This window comes from Hirundo rustica, chromosome 3 (assembly GCF_015227805.2).
Source record: "Hirundo rustica isolate bHirRus1 chromosome 3, bHirRus1.pri.v3, whole genome shotgun sequence".
In the NCBI taxonomy this organism is placed as follows: Eukaryota; Metazoa; Chordata; class Aves; order Passeriformes; family Hirundinidae; genus Hirundo; species Hirundo rustica.
The window spans coordinates 16181125-16198697 of NC_053452.1; the positions used below are offsets into that span (position 1 = coordinate 16181125).

A 17573-nucleotide genomic window follows, 5' to 3' on the forward strand; every position below is an offset into this window, starting at 1 on the left:
GAGTTCCTAAAGCTGGTCAATCACGCCGTGAGTTCCGAACCGCATTTGCATCACTGGTTGCCTCCATCCACACACCTGGCACAGGTACCTGAGGAAATAACCACCTTTGCTGCACGGACATTAGTGGGGAGAGCTTAAGATTCCATTCCTACAACAGCTTTGAGGAGATACGGATGCTGGGCCTAGTGTAAAGGCTGCCAGCAGCACTCCCCCTGCACCTCTGTGTGCAGATTCAGACTGGCACAGTGACCCCAAGGCTTAAAATACTGTTCATCATAGCTGCCCTCCCACAGGCCCTCCCTGTTAATATATGATGTTGACTAAAGTAGTTGTAACTGCCCCTCTTGCTATGACTGACAAAAAGTCACTGCCAAAAATTAAAATGGGTTCCTATAAGCAATTTGTAACATAGATACAGAAACCCAGGGTCCTACCTAAATATTCTCAGGGAGAGGGTGGTTTTTTCAAACACTTTGGCTTTTCTGTGCCCCTTCTGAATTACTTCCTCTGGAATATCTGCAAGTCTTGCCGCATTGAAGCCATAGCTCTTTGGGCAGGCTCCTTCAATGAACTTGTACAGGAACGTAATTGTTTCGTGGCTTGGATCTTCTTCGCTCTCATTTTCAACCATGCACGCCTGGGAACAGCAAGTCACAAGTCAGAGTACTGCAGCCTAAGAAATGCATGGGACGTCATGTCCTGTTCTCAAAACACCCATTTCTCAGGGCAGAAGAGCACAGAAAAGCAGGAGAAATCCTATCCTCACACCTACCATGTGGCCCAGGCGCACAGCCCCGCTGTGGGAATAGTCCTCCACCAGGGAGTGGTAGTGAGTGGAGAACAGCGTCCGGCACCGGATCCTCTCGGCCAGCTCCTTCACCACCGCGCTCGCTATGGCTGTTCCGTCAAACGTGGCCGTGCCTCTGCCTGGGGACACAACGGGACAGCGTTGGCACACTCGGGAACACAAGAGGCACAGTCAAGTCAATCCACGGTTCACATGCTGCTGGAGAGACAGACACCCTAAAGGACAAATTCAGCAATGCATGTGTAGGGTTTGTTTTTTTCCCTCCCCGCTGTGCGCAAGACAAACAGCAGTGATGGGTGAGAGCCACCCGTGGGAAGTGACCTGAGTATTGGCCCTGCAACAATCACCCTCTTCTGGCACTGCAGAAAAAAGGTGTTTCTGCTATCCTGAGGTTTGCTGCAAGTAATTATGCAAAGGAAAAGCAGGAAACCACAGCTGGAGATAGGGTAATAATGACTGGGAGTGGGAGGTGGTGATGAGTTCCCAGGGTACCCAAGATGTGTTCATGTTAGAGAGGCTGAGACACCCGTTGAACACCAGCAGTATTATGATGAAACTGGCTCTGTGTACTTGGTCGGCATTCAGGCAGCCCAAAACCTTGCAGCCAGTCTTTCATCCCTCAGATTTAGCTTCCATCTATTACAAAATAATCTAATTACCCAGTTCATCCACGAGAACAAGGGAGTGCTCTGTTGCATGCTGCAGAATGCTGGAAGTCCTCGCTCAATTCAACAAAGAAGGTACTTTCACCTTTAAAAGAAAGGATGGGGAAAAAAAAAAAAGAGGCCATGAAGTAGTCAAAGATCTAAGAAACACACTTAAAACCTTGTTTAATCTGCACTAGAGTCTTGGTTAAGCTAAAGTGAAACTCGATAGCAAACTGAAGGTGAACAAAAACATGACACTTTTTTCCCAGTGTGAAAACAGCAGGTTCCCATTCACCAGAAAAAAACAAGTTTTGGTTCCTTCAGAGTACAGAGCACCAACACAATTAAGTTTTCAGGCCAAGACACCTGCTTATTTTTAATAGCACCAGTCAAAACTAACAGCTGGACAAAAAGAGGGCACAAGGGCTACACGATGGGGAAAATTTTTGTCGCTGTCTCGCTCTAAGTGCGCAGGACAGGCCAAAGGTGCGTGACTTTCCAGTAAAAAAACAAGCAGAAAATTAAAGACCGAGAGACTGGAATTACTGGTTGGGTTGTGATGTCATGAGGGAACTATTTGGGTAACAAAGGCTTTATTTGTACGTGCTCTCCTTGAATGACGTATGACAAAAGTAATATTATGCTCCTAAGGCTCAAGCATCTCATGGGAGTTTCAGCAACCCAGATAATACAACGCCTGAAATTTACACCTGAAATTGGTTTTAGCAGATTACAAGCAGTACACAATTATTCACACCCTTCCACATGATAAAGCCACACTTACAAAGTCAGGATTTACTTGTTCTTTGTGGGAATCATTACAAATAATCTCAAATAGCAGCATTTAATGCAATTTATTCCATTGAAAGCAAGCATTTATTTCCTGTACTTATGCTGCATGAGGACTGCTTTGCTCTAACGTTAAGTTTTCCAATATGAATTATTAAGCAGTGTCCACCAATCCTGATTTCCTGCATTTATTTAAAGAAATTACCAGGATTTAATATGTTTTAAACAATATTTAAGAATAACCATTTATTCTCTTCAGAAAATAGAGCTCTAAAATTGTATTACTGAAAAAATTAACTCCATAAAAGTCCTGCTGACATCCATTACAAAGTGACTGCCAAGGAACAACTTTTGTTCTGCATTCCTATCTACGCAGTGCGCAAACAAATGCATCAAGAACAGATTTCAAAGCTCGTTCTGTGTAGTGTTCACCCTCACTATGTAAAACGTCAAATCAGAAGTATAGTTCTCAGTTAACTGAAAAAAAATTGAAAATGCTACATTTGGTAGACCATTCCTCATGAAGGAAGGGCCCTTCTCATCTCTACCATAAGCATTTCAGTAGTCTTCCAGATTTTTGATTCATCCTTGTACTGAAATTAAAATGGAGACAAGCTGGGCAAAGAAAGCCTTAATAACATTCTCTAGCTATGAAAAAAAGCTTTGATTTAGGGAAGTGTAAATATTTTTGTTTAATCAAGAACTCAGAATGATTAATTTCCAAATTCCTTCTGTGCAACAAGTTCAGTGGGCTTAACTCCTTTCATATTCACTGACCCACATTTTTCAGCAGAGAGATCACAGAAAATCTGTGCCCTTCTTAAATGAGCAGTGATACTATTCTAACCACAACAATCATTTTATTTTTCTAGCCCAGTGGCACTCTGCCCATCACCACTGGCAGACTTTACCATTCCACTTGTCATCCTCCACCTGTGTCTTCCTCTCCATTAAAGGAATAAAATACTCCAAGAACTGTCAACTACTGCTTCCAAGGACATCTGCCTCTCTTCCTTGTCAGAAGAAATCAGATTTCAAACATAAGGCATTCTGATTGAAACAAGGGACTTCTATAGTCCTCGCAAGAAGGTACAAAAAAACCCCACAACTGTGCAACAGCTGCCCCAACATCACTGTCCTATTTCAGAACACTTAGAAAAAGGTATCCATGAGAGTAGAATACAATCAGTTCTACAAAAAGGTATTTCTCAGACTTGCATCCAGCTGGGGGTTAGGCTTTTAATATTCAAATCCATTAGGAAGTGATCCTGCAAGTCTGTCAAAAATCAAACGGACACACACATGGAAAAATAAAGCCTAACTACAATCCTGTCTCCACTCTGAACAAGAGAAAAGAGTGCCCAGCTCTCCCTGCAAAATACTTGCCCCAGCTTGCCCCTCAAAGCAAGAGCAGAAAGTTGCTGGCAACAGCCCTGTGTGCAGCTGCATGTCAGACACTCACCGGCCATGATCCTGTCGGAGGCGCCGAGCCGTGTGAACACGCGGTCGATGGGCGTGAGCCTGCAGGCTTCCGCGGGCACGTAGCACCCCAGCTGGGCCATGACCGCCAGGAGACCAGCCTGCACGGCAAACAGGGACATTGGCATTTGCACTAGTGCTTGCAGCTTCAGTTCCACACGCACAGCGAGGGGCACAAAGCTGTGTTTCCCCTAAACAAGGGCTCGAGTACATAAAGCTCCCCGCTGCTTTTAGCAGCTTCCAGGCTGCAGCAGCCACATCTCTGGCCAAGACTGAACTACTCTGAAAGCCTTAAAAACACAAATTATCACAGCAAGCAATGTTTATAGAGCAACCTCCCTGCTGATATCTAGTTTCATCTTGTTCAACCTGCAGAAGCATCTTTTGCCAGCTGATGCCAAGTCCTGGGAAAGTCACTTGAAAAAGATAAATGGTACTCTATCACTTTTTCCCAACCACCTCTCCTAGGACAAATAAAACTTATCCCTCCCTAAAGCAGAAAATCTGCCTGATCATGGGCATTTTCCACCAGCGTGTGCAATTGCCACACACCCTGAAAGTCCCACTTCTGGGACCTCCTGTGACACCCATGTAATTCCCTGTAATTCCCTCACCCAAACCCCAGAAGTACCCTGGAACATGTGACAATCACCTGTCTCATGAGCGTAGATTTGCCACCCATGTTTGGGCCAGTTACCAACACACAGGAGGCCTCACTGCTGCTGCCTTCGTCCTTGATGCCTATCACAATGTCGTTGGGAATAAAATCATCCCCAAAGAAAGTTTTTGTGATGCACGGATGGCGGGAATTTCTAAGTTCCAGGAAGGGAGCAGCATTATCCGTAGGCAGCAGGGATTACGGGTCGGCACAGGGGTCCATCACCACCTTGACTGTAGTGAGCAAGGGACATCAAGACATCTAGAAAGTTAAGAGAAATTCCAGTCAGTCACACTTTCAAATTTCTTCAAACACCGAAATTCATTTACTCATTGAACAGCAATTTTGTAGAAACAATTTTCTGTTCTATCCATATTCTTCGTAAGGGAAACACCCAAAAAGGACTCCAGAACAAGTAAAAAGGTGGGAATATTTACAGTGTCTTTCCTCATTCCTTCCAGATTTCTACAGATAAAAATGCTCCCCCTATAGTTTTTTTAGAAGTCTTTAAAATCCACATAATTTCATTTCAAAAGTACATATATAAAATACTATTTTCTTGCACTGGTTTTTCATTGAGTACAAGTAAGGAGGAAATCAGCTTCTGTGACAGTGAATTACTTTGTGAAGAATCCTAATTTGCTTGAAAAATTGCCAGAGGAAAACAGTATAAATATTAAACCTTTGTTGGTCCAGCAAGAAACAGCAGCACAAGTCCCCTCAGTTAGCTGAGCCCTGAGGTTCTAAAAGCTGATCACCTACACAATGAGACTGTTTTATGATTTTAGAGGCTTTATATACACACATTACAGCTGAGCCTGGACACTGAATTCCTCTCTGCTGGGAACCAATTCAGCACTTGCCCTGGGCTGTGGTGTAGCTGATGTGACTGCTTCCCAGATCTCCCAGCAAATCCATTCCCAGCCAACACTCCCTGCCTGCCTGCTCTCCCTTTTCTGTTCTTGTGGCATTCAGAGAGTGCTTTCATTTTTCCTTGGAACAAAGACATCCCAGAGTGCCTCATCTTAGAAGAAAATCCACAAGACAAAAGTATGCCAGTCCTGAGAAGGGAATATAGGAGGTTGTTTTATTCCAGAAATTTAAGGAAGATTTGGGGAAGCCTTCTTAGTAGACTATCCTCTTCAAGGCTTGACACCAAGCATTTTTATTTTTAAAGGATGCCCAGAAAGCATCCTGCTCAGATGGAAAGAAGCTTACCAGCAGGTTAGATTTTTATACCTCATTTAATAAGAAGCTACTAATCTACCCACACACAAGGCTCTGGAAGCAGTGAGGGCCCACGAGGCTACACTGACTGGGAGAAGAAACACTTGGCTGCACATCTACAACCACACAACAGGAACGGAGAAAGAGTTTTGCAAACATTGCAAGGCCCCCAGCAACCATCCTGCTACTTTGACAGGAAGGAAACAGGGAATCACTCTTAATTATCAAAGTTGTTACCCACAATCAAGAGCTTTTCAAACGACAAGTGCTGGAAACAAGCTTCCCCAGATCAGATTTCATCACCACAAGGGTAGTTTACTGTGTGTCAGAATGAGGCAGAGCTCTTACCAAGCACAGCAATGCACTCCACACAGCTGTCTGCCAGTCCTTTGCTGTTCTTGTCAAAGTTGTAGAAGAGGGCGCCTCATGCAGTCCTTGAGGGCAGCATCGCGGCGCTCCTCGGCATTCACCATCGCAGCCAGCATCTTCTCAATCTCCTTGGTCCAGTAGCGCTTGTAGCCCTTCCTGCTCGACCTCAGCTCGTACTCTCCTCGGCAGGTTACGAGATACGGCGCTTTCTGGGATTTCCAGCTGGTATCGGTTCTTGCCTGTCCCCCAGTACTGCACGGATTTGAGCCCAAGCAGCTTGCGCTGCTTATCCAGGTACTTTCCGAAGATCTTCCTGGATGGTTCTGATATCCCGTAGTGCTCCGTCATAATCAGCGTCAAAACCTGCCTTTGGGGTAATCCACTCCTGTCTTCCGAGCCTGGTTTGTGATCAAAGGCCGTGTCCCACCTTGTGAGCTCTGCACTCAGGTCTGGGAAGCGGCCGTCGGGAACTTTTGGCTTTGCGGGGTGACCAGCTGCCTCAGGACTCTGGATTTGAAGTCACTGGCAAACTCCTCAATGAATTTCAACAATTTCATTCATTACTTTGAATCCCTCCAGGGCAGACAGAAAGTCAGCGATTTTTTTTTTGCTGTATTTGAGTTCTTCATAGAAGACGGCCCTGCTGTCAGGATGGTTCTGACTTTTTGAGTGGTGACCCAATGCTGTTGAATTTTGCTGAGCAGTCTTTCAAGGTCAGGCAATTTCTTGAGGTACTCACTGACTTCAGACATTTTATCTGGCACCGCCAGGAGGTCCTCACAGCATCCAAACGATCATTGATGGATTTAGGATTACAAAGTGGAGCGCAGAGCCACTGTTTTCAGGAGTCGTTTCCCAAATGGTGTACAACAAGAATCAATTCTTTCCAACAAAGTACCTTCTGTGGTTCCATTGGTTCCATTCTGCAGGACTTCCAAGTTCATCAGGTGACTCCGTCCAGCACCATCCGCTGGCCAGTTCTGGCAAACAAACTACCTGAACTCATGGTTTTTGCAGTAGCAATATCCACAGGGACGTATTCCTCAAAGTTTGCCTGTGATAACAGCTCCTGATCAATCAGACATTTTTTGAGATAGAAGACACATCCCCCAAGAGCTGACAAAGCTAATTCACTGTTTTCACCAGGAGTTAATCCCAGGGAGTCACTCTCTGAAGTCAGAGATCTGATTACAGAGGGCAGAGAACATCCATTTTCAGAATTCTGCTTCTCCTTGAAATATCCTTCCTCAAGAAGGACTTTTAGTGTTTTAGATGCATCCCAGACTGGGAACCTGAGGTCAGCCCTTCCTGAATGCAGGAAACAAGTGAGCCCTTCAGTATCTTCTGTGTGTTCCACAGACAGGTTCCCCTTCTCAAACAGCACCCTGCACAGGGGTTGTAATGAGCTACCATAGTCTAAACCTGGAGCAGTGGCGGTCGTCTGGGAACTGGCCAACGTGGAACTTCCCCATGGAGGTGTCGACAAAGCAGACCCCGTACACGCGCGTCCCGGCTGAGTCGCACTTCTCCTTCACGCACAGCAGGAACTTGCTGTGGTTCTCGGAGGGGTCGCAGTCCATGACGCTGTAGGTCTGGGTTCCCTTGGTGATGATCCTGCAGATCTCCCGGCGCATCACCTTGTCAAACCTGGTGGAGTGGCCCACTGACTTGCAGCGCGCTTCCATCATTTCAGGCGTTTCCGTCTGCTCCACGCGCGCCACCTTGTAGCCCTTCTGCACCAGGACATCGGAGAATCGGCCAAACGCAATTTCTGGAAAACCTGAGTGTGCCCAGGTGCCCTTCATAAAGATCAGGCCCAACTCATTCACACCAGTGACTGCGTCCATGTGATACAACTCATAGAACTTTCCAACCTTGTAGCAAATCACAGCATCAAAGTTTTGACTTTTGAGCTGCCACCACCTCCGCACACCCGGCGTGCACTTGTTGAGATAATCTTCAGGCACATACAGAGTACAGGGGTCGTAATCAGGGTCACCCTGACGCCTCCTGTGTGCATCTCTCCTCCTCCCTTCTTGCAGCCAGTCAAGCTTTTCATGTTCCCACACTGAGATGCCACCAGTGCCTCCAGAGCTGCCAGCATTTGCTTGAGATTCAAAACTTTCAGGTGCTGCAAACGATGTCAGCTTAGACTTGGCTTCTGAAGAGACTGTTGCTGCTCTTTTGGGTGTTGCAGAACATTCGTTTCCCAAGCTACTCTTTTTAGCAGGCTTTTTCACCTCACTTCTCTTTCGTTTAGAAGGGACTTTTATGGGGCTCTCTGCAACACTCTCTGCCTCAGTGTCAGAAGACTCATTTTCATCCACCCCACTACTGGCTTCCTCACTGCTTGCTGCTTCTTTCCCATCAGGCTTGAACTCCACATCAGAGCCATCATGGTCACTGTCAGAATCCAACACTCTCCTTCTCTTGGCTTTTACAGCTCTTTCCCTGCTCATCACTCGCTTTTTGCTTTTCACATCCTCCTCACTATTGCAGTCCTCACTGTTGTCTGATGCATCTTCACTCATCTCCTGGAAAAAGAAATTATTTTGTCTGTAAGGTAATTCTGGCTACAATGATACTGCTGCATAAAGAAGCGCAAAAACGTGCAATAACACAGTACCCATGATGCTTCAAGCAAGAGACAGCAGAGCCACAGCCAATTCCATCTATCTTAACAGAACTCAGGTTTTTTCTGGATAACTAATTACTACTGGGCAGTGGCATAATTACTCTTGTGTTCTTTAGACTCCTTCATTACTGTACAGATGTGATGCTGATGAACAAAGCACTTAAACTACACAAAAAAGAATATGGCACGGGCAGGAGAAAAAAAAAGCAACTCCATGATTTGTCTTTTCATCCTCAGACTTTAATGGAAAACCACCAGTGGAGGGACTGCAGTGAGTACAAAGTGCCACTGCACATAACACAATGCCTGGAGTGGCACCCGTCCCTCAGGGCACTGTCACACTGAGGACTGAGTTGATGAGAAGCTAAGGGAAACCACCATCCCACTGACAGTTTCCTCATACCATTCATCTCCAAAGAAATCTATTCCAAGCCATATGGTGCTACTGAAATAATAGCTGAATCAACACAACATGAATACAATACAATAAAATATCACTTTTTAATTACTCCACCAAGACTGGTGTTAACAGTGCAAGAACTGGCATTTTAATGCTACTCCACTAGATGAGGGTGGGCTCCAAAAATTCAGTTTTATACCTTAGATGAATAGTCAAAAAACTAGAAATTTATACATTAGACACACTAAAAACTTAAGATCAAACTTAGGGCACTTGGACTATAAATAGCAGATAGAGAAATAAAATGATGCACCAGAAAAGAAGCATTTCTCAGTGAAAAAGTAGGTCACCAGGGAGTGATGAGGGAATAGAGTCAGAGAAGTTAAGCAGATTCTGAGGTCAGTCCTTACCATACAGAACACCAAAGAGACTTGTCTTTCCAACTAGAAAAGATGAGAGACCAGCATATGACCTGACAACACAGAAGCAGTATAAAAAAAAGACATATGGATATATATGTGAGCAAGATTAATGAGATAAGCTGTGATTACTGTACCAGAGAATTGCAGGATATTCCATGCTTAGTTCTAAGTCACAGCTTCTAGTTTCCTGGTAATATTTCTGCAAATGACAGCAATTAAGAACATTTTTACCTCAATTTCTTCCTCTTCCTCCTCTGTGTCTGAAGGTTCATTGCATACTGCCAGTTCAAGCCTCTTGGTTTCATCTTTGCTCATGGCATCGTCTGCCAGCACCATGGCTCTTTTAAATTTCAGGCTTGTGCTGTAAAACATACCTCCCTTCTTCGTCTCCCCATCTGATGAACCTGTAAAAAATCACAGATTTGTTAGGAACTGACACCAGTCTAGCATTTAGCCAGTGTACATAGTTCACTTTTAAATGTATTCAGACAACTAACCTTCACATTCAGATAACTAAACTTCTGTGCTGCTACCACTCATTCCCACCACACCTTAAATACAGCAGCCCTATCACTCAGCCTGATAAACTACCCCTGGGGAAAGTATACACAGTCACAAATGAAATGCTAACCTACATGAACACTTGAAGAATTGCTTCTATTTTTGTAACTCATTAGCACATGTGAGCACTCCTAAGCTGAGCTCTGAACACCCTCACACTGACTGTAGTTAGTGCTGAATTTAACGCTTCACACTGGCACTGCAGCAGACAGACCTAACTGAGACCACAGGGCTGTTTTAGCAAGGACAGGTAACTTCAACCAGGGTTCTCTTCACTTTCTAGGCACAAGCTATCTATGGCACAGACCTCAAAGCTCTGCTGGCCTCCAAACTGCTGCTCTAAGAGCAGCCAGGCACCCAGCCCCAACCCATTAGCCAGATTAGCTGATGGCCAATCACGCTGGCCACTCAGCCTGACACTGCAGGGCCATGAACAAAGCCTGCTATTAATAACCGCTCCATTCCCTCATCCTCCTGCACAGCCCCCATGCACCACAGCTCCTCCTGCCACCACCTGCACAAAAACCCAAAGCTAACCAATCTACAGACTGATTTCAGGTCCTTTTTCCCACTCTTGTGAATCTCATCACCCACCACTACTGACTGAAGCTTCCGCTCTAAATCAGTGGCAGACAAAGGCAGCAGACTTGGAGGAGGCCAAATACCCCAGGAAACAACTCAAACAAAACTCTTACTCACAATCAACTCCCAGTTTGCACTAGCAAAGCAGGGAGTTACAAGTAGCTGCTTCTACAGCACAAAGGCAACATTTTAACAATGCAGATCTCCCTTTCAGTTTTTCAAATGCAATGAGGCAGTGTAAAAATATTTTGCATTAATATTAAATGTGACTGAACAACGTCAGGAGAAAAATTTTCTCATATAACTGAGCTGCACACCCAAGTGTACAACACCTGCATATTCACTTAACCAAGTGCTATGCACCTCCACTTCTCCATGCCTGCCTCTTACAGGTCTAGCCCTGTGCTGTCTGCATTTACCCAGGTATAAAAAATAATACAACTCAAGAAACATCTCCATTTTCTTACCCAAAGACTCTAACACTCTTATTTTGTATATAGAAATGCTTTTTGTTTGAATTTAAAGCAAACCAGGTATTTTAAATTTTTTTACTCTATTCTGCATTCAACACTTTTCCCGTGATAGATCTATGTGTACGTGCTTAAACTTCTTTTTGGTAAATAGATTAATTCCCCTTATCTGTATTTGCTTCTAACTGCAACTGCAAGCTCTTAAAATACGGGGTTTTTTAATACTTTCGGGAAAGACGCACATAGCCATGGACCAATTTATTTGCAATAAATTATGCTAATACTCATGGCAATAACATTACTGTTTTAATTTAAAGCCATGGCTGAAATGCAGTACACTGAAGTACAGAGGAGACAAAAAAAGTAGCTACATGATCACATGAGATGGAACTCTAACTTGTAAAAAGGAAGAAACTGTTTAAATTCAGTCTTTTTCAGTGACACAAGCAAATCTTACAGGGCATCAGAAATACTGTATTACATATGAAGTATCTGATTGACTAGCAGGACAGTTTACAGCAATATGATTTACACGTGACAGTTTACAGCCAACGATTCCATTTTCAGCAACAGTAAAATTATGAAAAAAGGGGAAAACAGGCTATGAGTATTAAAAAGGTGAGATTTATTATGCAAAATATTAACTCTTGATAACATTTGATTTTCACTAGTTAGCCAAGTAATTTCTTCAGTACCACAAACACCAACTCTGATCTGTAACTACAAGCACTGCCCTCACCAACACTCAATTCTCAAGTTATATCTTTTATTTACAAAACTGCTGCACTACTGAGAAGAAACATTGCAGCAGAATTAATTTTATTTACCTGATATCCTGGGCCTAGCCTTTTAATTCTGGACATACTGCAGTTCCTAAATAGCTGCTTAAAAACTGGGTTTGACACTCTGAATATTTTAAGGATTCCGGGGCTAAAAGTGTTAATACTGGATTTATCTTTTACATAATTTTTATACTGATGGGAAAAATAAAGGATATATCTCTAAAATATTAGTAAGCTTTAAGTTTGCTTATTTAGTTGTTCTAATCTAATAAGTGAAAGGGCTTAGTGTTTTATGATTCTGTATAAGAACTGTATAAACACAAATGTACCTATAACCCTCAAAAACTTGTCACTTACAAAGCACAAAACATGCTCAATTCTACTCTTGGTTTTGCTGCTCTTTCTCTATCAAGAATAATATATCCTATATTCCAAGCCTGTAATTCCAAAACGAGTGGCATATTTCCATTTCAAACAGTTTTGTTTCTATCTCTTACCTTTATATGGCTTCAGGTATTTAACACTGACCCAACCTCTTGTAGGGCTGTCATCAAAGAACTGCACATGGATACGAGTGGATTTTCCTTTTCCTCTGACTATTGTTCTTTCAGTGGGGTGGTTGTATATGAGACACGGCCACCAGGGATAACCTTCCATCTTGGCCCACACCAAGTCCCCAGGAGAATACTCACAGGAGACACTGCAGAGACAACAAATGTGTCATTTGAGGAACACAGACATTTGGAACAGCTCTTTTCATAAATGTTACTGCACACTGCTGGTGACCATTTTGCCCTCTTATGGAAGCCTCCCAGGGGGTGCAACCTGGATGACATATTTCTTCCATACTACCATCAACACTTCTCTTAAACTTTTTTGGTTTGCTTCTCCAAGTTCTGCCACGGAGACAGAGCCGTATCACAGAATGGTTTGGGTTGGAGGGGACCCTAAAGATGACCTAGTCCCAAACCCTTGCTGTGCACAGGGACACCTCCCACTAGACCAGTATGCTCAAAGCCCCATCCAACCTGGCCTTGAACACATCCACAGCTTCTCTGGGCAATCTGTGTCAGTGCCTCACCAACCCCACAGTGAAGAATTTCTTCCTAATATCTAATTAGACCTACTCTCTTTCAGTTTGAAACCATTCCCTCTTGTCCTGTCACTACACGCCCTTTTCCTGCAGAAACTAATTTTCAACCAGGTACCTAAGGAAAAGAGTAAGACTTAAAAAACCCTCAGGCTACAAAAAATTAATAAATAAATAACTCCACCTGCATTGCAAAGCATCTGACACAGCTTTTTTTGTTCTCTCCTCCTTCCCATAGATTTCACCCCAGCCACTGCCACAGTCCCACAGATGATGGCCAGGAGACTCCTGCAGGCTGTGGCCCAACTACCAGTGACACTTAGCTTGCTAACTTGTGGGACACTTGCCATCATGGTGTTCAGCACAAGAGAGACATGGAGCTCCTGCATTAGGTCCAGCAGAGGGCAACGAAGATGATTATGCAAATGGAGCATCTCTCTAAGAGGAAAGGCTAAGGAAGCTGGGCCTGTTCAGCCTCGAGAAGAGATGACTGAGGAGACTTCATCAATACGTATAAATCTCTAAGTGTGGGGTTACCAAGAAGATGAAGCCAGGCTTCTTTAGCTGATACCAAGCATTAGGACAAGAGACAAAGGTCAGAAAGTTCCACCAGACCCCAAGGAAGAACTTCTTGACTGTATGTGTGACTGCGCACTGGAAATGACTGTTCAGAGAGGTGGAGTCTCCCTCCTTAGAGATACTCAAAACTGTCAATACAACCCTGTGCCACGTGCTCTGGGATGACCCTGCTCGAGCAGGGAGGTTGGGCCAGATGCCCCACTATGGTCTCATCCAGCCTGTGTCCCTTCTATGATACAGCACGGAAAGCAAACTTAAAACACGAGTGCAACAGCACTCCCAAACAGCAAGACCCGACCGCACGCCCCCCGTCCCCGCACGTGTCCCAGTGCCCCGCCGCCCAGGCCCGCCGGGAGCACAGGCCGCTGCGGGCCAGCCCCGCGGGCCCGGCCGGGCACCACAGCCAGGAAACCGCCGGGACAGGGGCAGCGACGGGGGGACGACAATACGGACACCTCGAGGGTCCCGCTCCGACCGCCGGCGGCTGCATCTCCGTCCCGTCTCCCCCTCCCGCCCTGCCCTGCCCTGCCCTGCCCTGCCCTCCCCTCCCGCGGGCCGCGCTCCGCGGCCTCCCCCGTCCCCGCCGGTACCTGGGGGCCTTGGCGGCCGCGCCGCCCCCCGCGCCCTTCTCGCCGTCCTCGCCGCGCCGCGCCGCCGCTCGGCCCGCCCGGCCCGCGGGGCTGCCGGCGGCCTGGAGGCCATTCCGCTCCCCCGAGGCGCGGCGGGGCCCGGTGCGGGGCTCGGTGCGGGGCTCGGTGCCGGCCGGCGGCGGGGCGGCCTTGGAGAAGAAGCGGAGCAGGGTGCTCTGCCGAGACATGGCCGCGGCGGGAAGCGCACGCCTCCCCGCGCGCCAAACCCGCGCCTGGCCCCGCCCCGGGCCGGCCCGCCCTCAGTCTTGGCGGGAAGCGCGGAGGGACCGGCTCCGCCCGGCCCAGCGCGCCCGTCCGTGTCGGCTCTGTTGGCGCAAATGTGGAATATCTACAAATTTCCGTGGGAAAGGACGTTCTGTGATGCCTGATCTTCTCATGCTTTCAAGCCTAGTCAACAGGAAAGGAGATTTAACTCCTTTGAAACAGCAGCTAAAAGGCAATCCCTGAGTGGCGTCCAGGTGTTAAAAAGACAAGTTACTTGTGGGTAGAGTTATCTTGTTAATGTTTAGGGCTCGAGATGATCTACGATCTCGGGGAAGGTTAACAAAGCCTGGGGAGAAGGATGCACTGCTGGCAGGATGCAGAATTTACGGGCCACAAGGACATTTGGCAGGAGCTCAAAACTAAAAAGACAACTGAGCAAATGTGCTGTATGAGCTCCGGTCAGGTAAAAGGAAATTCTGGCAGGGGGACATGGTGACCACCAACTCACGGACCCAAGAAACCCTCTGGCCCAAAAGAGAAAGACTGAGTATGGGACTAGTTAGCCGAAGAAGCGAGAGAATAAGCAGAAGACAGAATACTAATGAATAAGCAAACTATGTAACTTTTAGCCAATGAACATTAATGCCTTCGTTTACTAAAATGTATAAATGTTGAAAGGTTTTGGTAGCGGTCATGCTGGCATTGTGGCTTTGGCACCCAGCACCCCTTTCTGTGCAGAACTGGGAATAAATCAAATACTTCAACTCTGTGTGTGGATTGGCCTCTCACACACCAAGTCCAAGAACCTATTTTGGGACAACAGCTACTGCCCTCCAAACCCCGTTCCCAGCCTGCCATGGGGCCACAGTGCTTGTTATGGTTAATGGTGTGATAGCATGAGTTGGAGCCTTCCCACAAAAACATCCTCAGGGAAAGAGGAGTTGTGGCACTGGCATCGGAGAGCTTCCTTCTTGTCCTGCAGCGCTGTGGTGGGAAGAGGAGAAGCTGGTACGTGGCCGGAGGAGAAGCCTGGAGAGCTGCCAGCCCCTCTTCTCAGCTGGTTTCACTGACAGAGGCACATCAGAGCTAAGCGTCAGCTAAAATAACAGGATTTCTTCATATGGTTTTGGGGTTCTTTTTCATATTAATTGGTGAGCCTATGTCCTTTAAAAGCAATTTTCTGATGCATTATAACACACGGTGCACATGGTGTGACTCTTGGGGCTGTCCTGTGCAGGGCCAGGAGCTGGAATCTGATGATCCTTTTGGGTCCCTTCCAGCTCAGAGTATTCTGCGGTTCTGTGACTCTGTAAGACAATTCCATTTCATGGTTCTTGACTGGTATGCTTGAGATACAGGAGCACTGACCAAAAATAACAACTTATTCTTATAAGTTGTATAAATCCACAGAAAAATTATCTCCTGTCACCAGTTGCCAGTTAGTACAGCTTTTCCTTTCGCTAGCATTGTTGCTTAGCATGTCAAGCCAAAGCCACAGGTGCACTCTCACCGCCAGCAGAAACGTGGAACTGCAAGTTAGGGCTTTAACCACAAGAGGTCCTGCAAATCCAGCTGATAACGGGTTCTGAAAGCCTGTTCCTCCTAAAATAACAATTTCCTTTTAAGATCAAAGCTCAACTTCCATTTCACTTGTCATCTATTGCATTCAGAGACAATCTGATGTGCTCTGTGCCTCAAACTGAAGTACAAAACCTAAGGCATTTATTTCCTGAGAAAAATGCAGTGGATTCCACGGCTTGTGGCCTGTGAAGTTCTTGGAAGTGGAACACACTGCAGGATAACCCCCTCAGCAGGTTCTTATCAAAAACACTCACCAGGACCGGTACCTGCACAAGTGTTTGGGTGGCTCTCTTTTTTTCAATTTTTTTTCTGTAAATAGGTGACACAATTTAAATTTTTCTGGAAAATTACAGTGGTCATCCTTCTGGCAGGTAGGAGCAGGTTGATGGGATGAGGCAGGAAGGGGAAAAATTTGGGCGAATGCTGAAAGCAGGCCCAGTTTTAAAGATAAAGACTGTTTTGATCAGACTCCTGGTAGATTCTCCCTCCTCTCTCTTGTCTGTTCATTTGAGGAATGGACGTGACAGGAAAACATGAAGGGTTGTCTGAATTTGGTGTCCTCCTGATCCAGGATGGTATGAGTGGCACAGAAGTAATTTTATTGTTGGGGTTGAGTTTGGTAGCCCTGGGGTTTCTTCAGGCTGGGAGGAGCATGTGTCCAGTCCCGGTGACTCTGCTAGAAGAGGGATAGGTTGCTGATTTGGCAACACTGTGAATGTCTCAAGGGAGAGAGACTGTGATCCTTAGACTTTACAGACCACATGGTCCGGAAGCTTGAGTGAGGGGCCAGGCAACTTCCTAATTTATCCCATTCCATGATACCAGTTCTCCAGGTCTGGGGTGCCCCTGTGTCTGTGTCTGTGTCTGTGTCTTTGTCTGTGTCTGTGTCTGTTTGTGTCTGTGTCTGTCTGGACATGCCTCCATTTATGGTGACAACCACTTGAAAATGCCTCCCTCCAAAACATACATAAGCCTGTAATTTAGAAAGTCTAGGTCCAACATCCAGACACCCTTGCTAAGGTGATATCCACAAAAATGTAGAAATTTAAATTTGCAATAATGGTTGTTGTGTATCCCCTTTTCTCTGGGATCAGGCTGGGGAAAACACAGATCACAAGATATTATTAGATATCTTTTGTTATGCTGTTGTTAATTACAAGGGACTCATTGCACACTGCATTCATTTATTCCCTCGTGTGGTTCACAAACATCTGCACTGACGGGTGGAGCAGGAGTTGGGAGACCAACCCCATCTGGTTACTAAAGCAGAGGTGTGTGTTGATGTGTCAGGATGTTCAGGAAGTCCCTCCAGATAATTTTGTTTCTTCATTTATATATGTGTGCGTGTTTTATAAATTCATATCCATAGATAGATAGACAGACAATCTTGTCGTTTTGCATATAGCAGCCTTCATGGATGTGGCCTGCACTGTACAACACCCATGGCTGATGCCAGTGGATTTGGACAGATTTGGCAGAGTGTCTGTGCTCAGTTTATCAGGTTTTTGTGGATTCAGCAGGACTGTGAAGTCTCTGGAGCTTATCAGTTCTTGGCAGACACTTGGATGCTGCTGCTTGGCACGCACCTCCCCTCTCTTCAGCCTGCTTGTTCCTGGTGCCATCTTCTCCATCCACACTCG

General features: G+C 45.8%; 1 protein-coding gene across 1 annotated transcript; it reads right to left on the reverse strand.

The window, feature by feature from the left end:
- Positions 1 to 430: 430 nt before the first annotated feature.
- MSH6 (mutS homolog 6) lies at positions 431 to 14148 on the reverse strand. Its single transcript, XM_040060161.2, is given in 25 exon segments — positions 431 to 637; positions 773 to 927; positions 1468 to 1525; positions 1527 to 1558; positions 3707 to 3824; positions 4376 to 4576; positions 4578 to 4642; positions 5957 to 6026; positions 6028 to 6156; positions 6158 to 6277; positions 6279 to 6356; positions 6358 to 6378; positions 6380 to 6451; positions 6454 to 6516; positions 6518 to 6658; positions 6661 to 6758; positions 6761 to 6818; positions 6820 to 6923; positions 6926 to 7261; positions 7264 to 7327; positions 7329 to 7361; positions 7363 to 8511; positions 9666 to 9838; positions 12327 to 12529; positions 14089 to 14148. Coding segments are annotated over 24 exon segments (3705 nt in total). The 5' UTR covers positions 12487 to 12529; positions 14089 to 14148.
- Positions 14149 to 17573: the final 3425 nt, after the last annotated feature.